This window comes from Schistocerca cancellata, chromosome 12 (genome assembly GCF_023864275.1).
Source record: "Schistocerca cancellata isolate TAMUIC-IGC-003103 chromosome 12, iqSchCanc2.1, whole genome shotgun sequence".
Taxonomy (NCBI): domain Eukaryota; kingdom Metazoa; phylum Arthropoda; class Insecta; order Orthoptera; family Acrididae; genus Schistocerca; species Schistocerca cancellata.
Window position 1 is genome coordinate 93,989,148 of NC_064637.1, and position 12,215 is coordinate 94,001,362.

The window sequence follows — 12,215 nt, forward strand, 5'->3', positions numbered from 1 at the left end:
TTAGTCACCGGGCAAAGATCCTACGAACTAGATCGTACAAATTTCCGCAGACGTACCTCTGCCCCAAAACGTTCGTCTTTTCTGTCTTCGGTTGTAATAGTTGTAAGAGGTAGACTCTCCTATGCCTTGCCTATTGCAGGCAGCGCATATAGCGCATACCTCTTACGTAGTGAACGCGTGGATTTATTTAACAGACTAATTGAACTCAATTTATAGTTCACCATTTCAAGTCGACTGATTCAGTATTAGTAAAACTAGTTCATCTTATACAAACTAAGAGAAAAAAAAGTCTTCGACGTCGTTGTCTTCTAAAACGTTAAAGGAGGCTAAGAAGCTAATAGAAATGGATCTTCCATTAGATATGCAGGTAAAAGATTTTGATGTAATGAATCCACATTACGTAAAAGATTTGAAGCAAACCTTGCAGTGGCATCATTGGGGCGTATCAAGAGAGTATTTTCTGAGACAGAGGAAACTGATTTCACGGAGCACTTTATCAAGTTGGATCCTATGTGCTATGGCCTTACGTTTAAATGCTTCCGACTTTTAGCATATCAGTTTGCCGAAATGGTGTAAACCAAACGTTGAATAAAGAAACACTAACTGCAAAGGGAGACTGGACTCGCTTATTCGTCGTTCGTCTTAATTTAAGTTTGAGGTAACCGGAGAAAATCAGTACAGCAAGAGAAATGGGTATCAATAAAGCAGAAATGGAACTATTTTTTCAGTAGCTTGGAAACTTGGCAGTCTAAATAGAGCCCTCCGTCCCATAGAGTCCATAATGAAGACGAAAGAGGAATACAGACTGTACCTGGAGAACTGCAGGAAAATGCTAAAAACGCCAAATAATAATAATACAAAGTGTTTCGTTGTGGTAAAATTTTTTTGCACTTCAGTCTGAGGTGTGTTAGTGTCGTGTACCAATGTTAAGTACCATCTCGATGATGTGGATGATGCTGATGATCTTGGTGATGACTATGATGACTATGGTTCCAAATTGCTACTCCTGGCGGGTGTAAAATGAATATGCGCAACGGAAAATAATAAACGCTAAAACGAAGATCTGGCCCTGTCTGACTACCGCCTGAAGCAGATCTCAGGATCTCTTAATTTTATGAATTACAATCTAAACATAAATGAATGATGTAGGCAACTAATCCTACAAAATGATAAATGTTGTTCGTGCTTATATATCTATTTTAGATTAAAAAAAACCTTTATATTACAAAGTTTACATTTCCTTAGTAAAAATACCAATCAATTTCCCAACGCTGCCCCTTATTATGACTGCGCGGTCTAATATCAATTTATTTATTTATTTATCGTATCCAAGACATCACCATTTTACAAAAAAAAAAAAAAAATATTATATTACAATGCGAGAGAAGCAGTTATAATACAATAATACATGGTTATAAGGTAAATTAACTACAATAATATAGGAAAGTATGTAACATATAATGATAAGCGCTAAGGATGCGAAACAAAGCGATTTTCATATCCCACGTGAAGCCCAATACACTGCAGCTTGAATAGCCTTGTCATTTGCTTCAAATAGGTCTTGAGTCGAACACGGGTTGTTTAGTTTCCTGCAGACCAGTAGGTGTTGTGGGTCTTGCTGTTCTCCACACTCGCAGAGCTCGTCTGCACTGATCTAGCCCCATTTTTCCAAGTTTGCTCTGCATCTTGATACGCCTGTTCGTAGTCTATTCAGGGCTTTCCAGGTCGTATATGGCAGTTCAGAGCCAGCTGTGGGTTCTTCCCTGGGGCTATTCCCTGGTCTTCCTGGGTCCACATTGTACCACAGCTCTAATATCAATAACGCGAATTGACTGACACCATCTACGTACCAAACACTAGAAGACACTAGTTTCAAAGATGATCTACGGTGGTGTGGAACCTCAGTGGAAATAAACTAACGTTATCACAGCTGTTTAGCTTTTATAGACTTAATAAGCCGAAGCAATTTGCGATATCACTGCATGTACTTCGTCCAGTGCGTCGAAGAGATGGTTCTCGTACTCCTCTGCGACAATGTAAGAATTCCAGCCACAAATAAACTCTTTCAAACACTAAGGATGGCGGAAGGCGGTCCTCTGACTAACATACTCTGACACTGTTTTCTCCTCTCTGTGTTCTACAGACAAGAAACGCGAACTCCCAGCCACAAGGACGGAATTCAAATAACGTCTCAACGTAAGTATAGGCAGAAGGAGTGCCCTCAATTACTCAACGCTGGGTACTCAACGACGACTTCCAACCCGGAGGTTAAGTCCAGAATCGTATAGGTTCGCAACAGTACGGTGCCTAACCGTTCTAACTATAAACTCTCCTGAGAGCAAAGACAGTAAGTCTGTCTGTACCAACAAAAGCTGATATCGAGTGACCGTCACACACGGGCGCTCACAACGGAAGACCACTCCTCTTTAGCGGTGGCTTGCCAGCAAGGCTCGGCTCCCCACCATCGTAATTCCGAAAACGAATCATATTCCCGAAACCACAGAATATTCTCCATCTCTATAGTTTTTGCGAGCAATTAAAGGTCTTCACATGGATAGTCAGCGAGCAGTTAGAGTTGACGGTAAATTGAGTTCATGGTTCAGAGTTTCAGGCAAGGCTGCAGACTGGCTGGGTGAGATTAAGATATGTGAAGACAAAATAAGCAGTCTTGCATATGCGGATGACTTAGCTGTGATGGCAGATTCGATTGAAAGTTTGCAAAGTAATATTTCAGAGCTAGATCAGAAATGTAAGGACTATGGTATGAAGATTAGCATCTCCAAAACGAAAGTAATGTCAGTGGGAAAGAAATATAAACGAATTGAGTGCCAAATAGGAGGAACAAAGTTAGAACAGGTGGACGGTTTCTAATACTTAGGATGCATATTCTCACAGGATGGCAACATAGTGAAAGAACTGGAAGCGAGGTGTAGCAAAGCTAATGCAGTGAGCGCTCAGCTACGATCTACTCTCTTCTGCAAGAAGGAAGTCAGTACCAAGACTAAGTTATCTGTGCACAGTTCAATCTTTCGACCAACTTTGTTGTATGGGAGCGAAAGCTGGGTGGATTCAGGTTACCTTATCAACAAGGTTGAGGTTACGGATATGAAAGTAGCTAGGATGATTGCAGGTACTAGTAGATGGGAACAATGGCAGGAGGGTGTGCACAATGAGGAAATCAAAGAAAACCTGGGAATGAACTCTATTGATGTAGCAGTCAGGGCGAACAGGCTTAGATGGTGGGGTGATGTTACACGCATGGGAGAAGCAAGGTTACCCAAGAGACTCATGGATTCAGCAGTAGAGGGTAGGAGGAGTCGGGGCAGACCGAGGAGAAGGTACCTGGATTCGGTTAAGAATGATTTTGAAGTAATAGGTATAACATCAGAAGAGGCTCCAATGTTAGCACTGAATAGGAGATCATGGAGGAACTGTATAAGGGGGGCTATGCTCCAGACTGAACGCTGAAAGGCATAATCAGTCTTAAATGATGATGATGATGATCTATAGTTTCTTCTGAACACCAACCAACCATATTTTAGTCTTTTGTCGTCCAGCGCGGAAAGTTTGCTAGGAAAATCCTATACTCGTACAATGGTACGCTTCTGAGTAAAATTCCTTGGAAATAACACAGCCTGAGTGGTTTCAGAGGCGCCTTCTTCTTTCCTCTCACCTGCGTCGAAGAGTTTCAGCGATCCGAAGTATTATCCTTCTGGTTCGGCTACAATACAGACCGCTCGCGACTCCATTGTGCTCCAGCACTTGGGTGCTACGGCGCCCGTCTTCCTACTTCCTGTGTTTAAGCAGAACCAACACACCTGTTTGGGCCTTCCACCCAGGGCATCAGTTCCGCCTGCCGTTTCATTTCCACTGTCGTTTCAACCTCCACTAGTATGATAATACAGACGCTCCATCACCTTTCATGCAATAAGCGCTAACAATTATTTACAAGGCGTACGTGACAATGTCAGTCTCCTGCATACAACAGGCGAAACTTGACCGACGTCAGTCATTTCGCCAGGTGCTTAAGCCTATCGTACGAACCCCTCAGAATTCAGGGAATTGCAGTCCCCAACCAGAAATGCCGTGCGCCGCGTCCTAAGATGCACGCCTCGCACAGGCCACCCAGGGAAGAAAAACAACATGTTTAAGAATCGAGTGAAAAGTATTTTTTTGAGCTTTCAGTACAAATACTCTCATTACGATAACCTTATTCGGTCTGTTACTGCCGTAAAATGAGAGGAGACAGGCAAAAGAGGGCATGGAACCTCTCAAAATTTCAGCAAGATAATGCCCGCCTGCACACACCCAGTGTTTCCACAGCTTGTCTTCGTGCTTTCCAAGACTTGCGTTGGCCATCAAGGTCACGGGATCTCTCCCCAGTTGAGAACGTTTGGAACATCATGGACAGGCCACTACGACCAGCTCGTGATTTCAGCCAGCTAATGCGCCAATTGGACATAATTTGGCACGATATACCTCACTAGAACATCCATGAACTGTATTGACAAATCCGAATAACTGCTTGCATGAGGGCCAAATGTGGAGCTCTCTCTCTTGAATTACTCATACAATTTTTCTCAAATTGTAATCATTTAAATGTATCGATTCAGTCGATTCTGAGTAATTCCTTCGTGGTGTGTCGTTTCCTTCTTGTCTTAGAGTGTACTTTAGTTACGTGTACTGATACTACTCTTCGGCACTTCCTAAAAACAAGAGTGTATAAGGCAACTAATTTACGAAACGTACACAGTAATAGCAGTCACATTGTCTCGTACAAAATGCTGTATGGTAGAGATAAACATACTACAAACAGTATTTGGTCTCCTTTCACGCAGATAACAATTCAGGCGTATGTGGGTATGCGGCCAATATTAGCCCCGTAATAAAGGGAAAAATAGTAGGCTCATTTTGTCAGCTTACGTCACTGTACAGGACACATATTGAACATCATATTGTGACTAGCGCCTCCCGTCTGGTAGATAGTTCCCCGGGTGCAAGTCTTTCGATTTGACGCCACTTCGGTGACTTGCGCATCGATGGGGATGAAATGATGATGATTAGGAAAACACAACACCTGAGCGGAGCACCAAAATCTCATACCCCGCCGGGAATCGAATCCTGGCCCTTAGGATTGACATTCTGTCGCGCTGACCACTCAGCTACCGCGGACGGACATTGAACGTCATAAAACCAATAGAAAAATTCTCCTATCACAGCAAAAAAAAAAAAAAAAAAACTTAAATATGCTCCTTTTTAAAACACTCTGGCTGAAAAGTGGGGTACCATCTACCTCATCCCAACTTCCTCAGCACCTAAAAATTTTCGCCAAAAATCTTCACATGCGGAAATGTTCGCGTTCTTTTCAGCACGGAACTCGCTGCCCGCCCTAGGTATAATTAGCACACACCCACTAATCCATCACAGCGAGTCGCTCGTACCCATCCACTCCCAGTTGCTGCTTCTCACTTAATCATTCAGCCCAACTCATTGTCACTATCACTTTGTGTCTCTCTTCGTTCTGTCAGAGTATTACTGTCCCCACTCATTGTCACTGTCTCCCCCTTCCCCTCTCTTACTGCTAATCTCTCATTCATTCATTCCCACCGTTTCTGCCTCTTCTCACGGTCAATATCTCTCTTTGTCATCGACTCTGTATCACTGGCTCTCACCCACATCCACTTTCTGCTTCTCTTCCCCTCTCCTACTGACACTGTGTCCTGCACTCTTTTCCTGACACTGTCAAGTATGTTTCAATGGCACTGTGTCCCTCCCTTTCTCTCACATTTCCATTCTCTCCTTCACTCTTCCTGTATCGCAACCACTGACTACTGTCTTCCAGTGTTTATTACTTTTCCATCTCTTTCCCACTGCCAATGTCTCCTTAGGTCTCAGCATGGAAAAAAGGTGAATATTTGGGGAAACTTTTAAAGGTTGTAAGCAAAGTAGAAAAAGGCAGCTAGTACCCTACTTTTCAGTCAGTCTTTGAAATAGGAGCATATTCGCTCTTTTTGTGCTCAGATAGGAGAAATTTTTCCCTGGTTTCCTTCTTTTCGTCTCAATGTGCGTATGTCACGTGTACAAGTAATTTATTTTTAAACCTCTGTATCTCCCGAACGGATAAAGGTATCAAGAACATTTTCAAGATTGTTCGAGGTCGGGATCTGAGGAAAATATCGTACAAAACACTCATTCGTTGCGCATATCCGTCTTGAAACCCGTGGCTCGGTTTTGGTAACCAAAATTGATGTTGTTGGGGTGTTTCTCGATAACGGATAAAGGTTTTGATAACGGGAAGATACATGACTAGGGATTATACCGTCAAAATTCGAGCAGTTTGCTGCTATTAATTATTTAGATTTGCAAGCCGCCTCAAAGACAAGCCCCGTCGACAAGTGCTCGAATTGATTATTCATTTATTTATTTAGACATACGCTGCTGACGGCGAAAAATCGCTGGAAACGCTTTTTTCAAGTTTTCTCAGGAACCGCCCATGAACTAAATGGTACCTCCATTGTGCACACCAGACCACATCTAATTCAAAAAGAGCCAACCGATGTCCTACATTTGTCTAAGCCAGAGGAAGTGTGTGGTGTTCAAATTTTGTAGCTGTGCTATAGAATGGTTAAAGTAAGACGATAGTTATGTTGGGTGTACATATAGTTCCTAGCCCAAGGGGCATTCAAAACACCGTACTCTTCTGTACCAACAGAAGCTGTGGTACGAACTCTGGAAAAATCCAGTTTTAAGCGCGGCATTTTGGAACCTACTGGTAGCGCATGATGTCACATGTGTATCAATAAAGGTTGTGTCATTCATTCATTCATTCATTCATTCATTCATTAATTCTCTCTTCCACTCCTTGCTCCTTGCTTGTAGATCTCATCATGAAGGAGAATGAAGTGGTTCTTGACACTAGTGAAGGTACACAAAAACAAAATAAAATCCAATTTTTGGAACTCTACTTGATTATCAACTGTTCTTAAACTGTTCCAAACTTTCTGGGAGGGGCGTGGTGTGGTTTGTTTTGTGTCTTGATAGTAAGCTTGTAACGTCAGAAAATGTTAGTTTATGTCCAGTCCTTAAAAAAAATTGGCGGCGCAAGGCCATTCATTCAGTTAAGACAGAGGAATGGTCCCATTATTGAACCTTGTGGGAGCCCGCGACTTACTTGTTAGTTCGCCAGTGGCGAAGCGCGTCACGGTATTATTTTAAATGACGCCTGGTACCCGGTGCTTGCCTCCACTATTGTGTTAGTTTTGATTGCTGTGGCCGACAGTTCAGAACACTGATACCTCTCATTGCCGCTAAATACGTATTCCATGGTCGGCTGTCGGCTGGTTTTCCGCAGGCTAATTCCCGGAACTGATTACAGGCCGAGCTGTTGTTTCAGCGGCGGTGCTTCCCAGGCGCTTAATGAGAGTGTGAGTTGCAAAAGTAGATGTTTTTGCTCGCGTCCTACCAGAATTGCCGTGTAACAGACCGCATCCGACTCGGTCCTTAACCATTGCGTAAGCGCCGTTGACAGTGTACATCACTCCATGTATGGGGCCCTTGCAAGAACCCCCCACTCATACTAAACCTCCAGAAATGTCTCAGCTTAGCCGGTGAGTCCGTAGATGATGGTATAAGGGCAGTACATATAACTGACCAAACCTTCCCACCCGAGTTGTGCGATACTTAAGCCACTCCTGCCTTGAACTGACTAAGCCGCCGCATAGGAATTCTTGCTACCTGTTATGTGGAGATGATCTCTTAGTTACATGTCCCCTTGCAGAGGCGTAGCAGCGCCGCCAGATTCTGAAAGTGCACTACTATTGTCTACGTTTTACGTATTGAAGCAGGCAGAATTTCTTTTGTGCAAATAATTTTAACACAGAATGCCATTATAGCGCTTTTATTGAAGAAACAACGTAAAATTAACTTGTTCACACTGATTATAGGCTATAAGAGCATGAATAGATCTAAAGGCACCCTATCGACGACTACAGACTATGGCGCACTTTGTGTAACTTGAGCATATATTTGATATAATTTGTATAAGATCGTACATACTGGGTTATGCCACAGTTATTCATTTACTTATTAACCTCAACATTTCCTGGCATTGTAGAATTACTGAAAGATAGTATTTATGACCTGTAGACTCGTAATGCCCGAGTGGCAAAAGGCAACTTTTCTTAGCAAATATTCATTAATAACAATTACTTGGAACTTCCTAACTTCCTGGCAGATTAAATCTGTGTGCCGGACCGAGACACGAACTCTGGACCTTTGCCTTTCGCGGGCAAGTGCTCTACCAACTGAGCTACCCAAGCACGACTCACGCCCCGTCCTCACAGCCTTACTTCTGCCAGTACCTCGCCTCCTACTTTCCAAACTTCACAGAAGCTCTCCTGCGAACCTTGCAGGACTAGCACTCCTGGTTCGCAGGAGAGCTTCTGTGAAGTTTGGAAAGTAGGAGGCGAGGTACTGGCAGAAGTAAAGCTGTGCGGTCGGGGCGTGAGTCGTGCTTGGGTAGCTCAGATGGTAGAGCACTTGCCCGCGAAAGGCAAAGGTCCAGAGTTCGAATCTCGGCCCGGCACACAGTTTTAATCTTCCAGGAAGTATCATATTAGCGCACACTCCGCTGCAGAGTGAAAATCTCATTCCGGAAACAATTACTTGATTCGCCGCAGAATAAATGTACTTGCCTTACGTATCTCTCTGCTGACGTCACAAGCGATTTCGGCATCGGCACCTCATCCCACTGGCTCTGGAAGTGCCAGAAAGCCAACCACCTCTGCTAGCCAGCGTGAGGAAACTACTACTCGCTCCTTACTCCGAACGTACAGCAGCAATTATACATTCACTTCACGCATGTGAAATACCTGACTGGAAATAAAGTGAAATGTGCTCATATCTACATATAAGGGGCACCTTACACCGTCCTGTTCGCCAGAACCTCACAGGTACTAGACATTTACCTACGTTTTGAATTCATGAAGCTCAGTCCTAAAAAAATCTCACGCTAAGGCTATTCACGTTGTCAAGAGACAGTATTGTAACCCGTAGTGGATCTTGTAGGAGTAGTGAGGTGGGTGAATCTGTCAATTGAATAGCAGCTAAATCAGAGGGAGTGGAAGAGTTTGACGAATCACATGTGCAGTAGTGTGCAAACTGAATGGGACAAGCTCATAGGGATTTGCAGTTGGTCCAACAATTGAGTCGATAAAATTCGTTAATCAGCCCAGTTGTTGGATTGTTAGCGGAGTATTGTTACCTTGACTATCAAGAACAGTTGTAGGTCCCCTGTAGTCAATCTAGTGTTTGTGTGAGTAGCATTGGCGTGTGTCATTTTCGTGTAATGAACAGGGAAACTATGTGGCTGAATTAAAATGGACATTTCACTTAAAAAGTGGCCAAAAATGGTTGTTCTTCATCAACAAAGATCTACGACTATAAGAGACATTGCCTCTGTTGTTGGTGTGGGACTATCTGGTGTTTCTTGTTAGGGTATAAAGTGATACTGCCTCACCGTCTCCATAAAGAAAGGCAGATGTGGACGAAAACAAAAATCCACCCATAAAATTGACAATACTGGACTTAGAAACAGTAGAATTCATCCTGTGAACGAATTCCAGACAGGTTTATAAGCAACTGTGGTTGAAACTGACTCTTCAACGATAAGCGTAGGCTTCTTTATTGCGGGCAGAATGCATGAAAGGCAATAAAGAAGTAGTTTTTAACATCTGCCGTGAAGAAAAAGCGGTTGTCGTGGGCAAAAATACATAAACTTTGGCGCTCCAGTGACTGGAAATTTTAATTTTCAGTGAAGAGTAACGTTTTATTGTTAAAGGATACGGAGCAAAAGTTGTTAGGAGAAGCACCCATGAGGCAGTGAGAGCTGCTGATCATGAACAAATTGTAAAATACCCTCCCAAAAAACCTTTTTTGGGGATTCTTCACTGCAATTTGCCATAGGGCACTAGTTTCAGTTGATGGCATGCTGAATTCAATGAAATTCACGGAAATCCTTAGGTGCAGGGTTGTGCCAGTCCTACAGACCTTTGACAGATGGCGGGGGAACATTGCAGCATGATCTGGGCCTGTATCACTCAGCTACAGCAGTAAAGACTTTCGTGGAAGAAATCGACATTAATGCGATTCAGTTGCCTGGAAAAGGCGTTCAACAAAAGAACGCATGGTAATAAATGTGGCAGATGTGTGGTTCCAGGAAGACGAACTAAGAAACATTCGCTCTAACATGGCCGAGTCTACGCCGTAACGTCTTTAGAAACTCATTAAAGCAAAAGGAGGACACTTTGTCACAATCTTGCCTCAATTTATTTGCGTTCCGCAAACCACTACAAAGTGTACAGGAAGGGATCTTCGCGTTACATTTCGTTTCTGGATTTCTTCCCGTTTATAGAGTATGATTACAATGACTGTTAAACCCTCCCAGTAGCATTGGGGTCAGTATGACTCCATAAGCACGTTGGAAATATACATCTCACTTTTCAAAAGTCCTATTATCGAAATATCACTTTCCCCCTCTGAGAATATTTTATCCAATGATCTTTGTTCATTTTTATGACTACAGCGCACTAATATTTGTAACTTATGACTGTGGCTAAGCCGTGTCTCCAACGTATCCTCTCTTCCAGAGGTGAAAATCCCGCAAGTTTCGCAAGACAACTTTTGTGAAATTTGGAAGACGGGAAATGAGGTACACGTGGAAGTAAAGCTCTGTGGACGCGTCGTGAGTCGTGTTTGGGTAGCTCAGTTGGTAAAGCATTTCCCTGCGAAACGCAAAGTTCCCGACTTCGAGTCTCAGTCCGGCACACAATTTTGATTTGCGGGGAAGTTTCATGTCAGCTCACTCCCCGCGGCAAACCGAAAATTTCATTCTGGAAACGTTAATAGTTATTCATGAGTCCCTCCGAGCCAGTTGTATCCAATGATGTTTCGTCTTGTTTTCATTTAAAAAGCCGGCCGTTGTGGCCGAGCGGTTCTAGGCGCTTGTCTGGAACCGTGCGATCGCTACGGTCGCAGGTTCGAATCCTGCCTCGGGTACGGATGTGTGTGATGTACTTAGGATGGTTAGGTTTAACTAGTTCTAAGTTCTAGGGGATTGATGACCTCACATGTTAAGTCCCATAGTGCTCAGAGGTATTTGAACCATTTGTTTTCATGTAAAACACATTAAAACATTTATTTTTGAATCTGACATTTACAAAAACAGAATGAACAGCTCTAATGTACATTTTTTTGTTAGCTCATTAAAATAGTGCCAGTATATCCCGCAGATTCCGCAATAATCACTGATTCTTGAAACTTTGTAAGTAGGTGTTCCGTGGTATACTTGGCACATATCTTCGGGAGTTTGCAAGTTTAGTTTTTTTCGGATTTTTCGTGACCCGCTACCAAGGGTCAAACAAACCTCTTGCCATTCTCCCAGCCCTTCATTATGTATGCCTTCCATATTCTCTCTTACCATTTTAGCTTTTTGTGTATGTCTTTGGAGACCTTACTCATACGCGCTTCGTGTAGTAACCACATAACACATAATTTCTTTGCTTATTTTAATTCTATTGAATTGATTTTCCTTCTTTTTACGGGACTCGATTTGAGCTCTTTATTCGTATAATTCCTATTAACCTGAACTATTGCATACCTGTTATCATTACTATCAAGAAAGTGGTTGAATTGAAACGTGCAGCTTTTAGGCCGTAAGCCATTTTGGCATTACGGAGAGAGCAACTCACATAGTGAAATAGTCATCCACTGCCGTTCAGTTCGTTGCCGGTAAACCGATAAGAGTTTGGAAGAATCGTATGGCTTACCGACTGAAATGTCAAGGTCCCAGTAAATGCCCAAAAGTTTTCTGTAGTTACTAAACTTGGGTACAGGAAGAGAAAATTTGAGCAAACTCTGCAAATGACCGTCAAAAACCATGGATGAGAATTCCACTGATTCCACAGAAAAGAAGTACTCTTCATTATGAATACGCAGAATAATCAAAAGCCGCGAAGAGACACTGGAGAAAAGAAATAGCGAAGAAACAACAGCAGAGGACGGAAAGCTGGTGATACAAGACCTCCAAGAGGCGTAAGAGGTTGGAATGAACCGTTCACGCCATATCTTAGGAAGCGTGATCTCGGTTATTGACAAATAATGAGGAAACACTGTCTGGATTACAACTGCTTTTACTAATGACTATCGCCATTGAAACT

At 42.9% G+C, this 12,215-nt stretch overlaps 1 protein-coding gene across 1 annotated transcript in view; it reads left to right on the top strand.

Annotated features, from left to right (window-relative positions):
• Positions 1-343: 343 nt before the first annotated feature.
• Positions 344-12,215, top strand: part of LOC126109478 (leucine-rich repeat-containing protein 15-like) — a 120,105-nt gene continuing 108,233 nt past the window's right edge. Inside the window, exon 1 of the mRNA XM_049914505.1 lies at positions 344-367. Coding sequence (XP_049770462.1) covers positions 344-367 — 24 coding nt within the window. The remainder of the gene's footprint in view (positions 368-12,215) is intronic.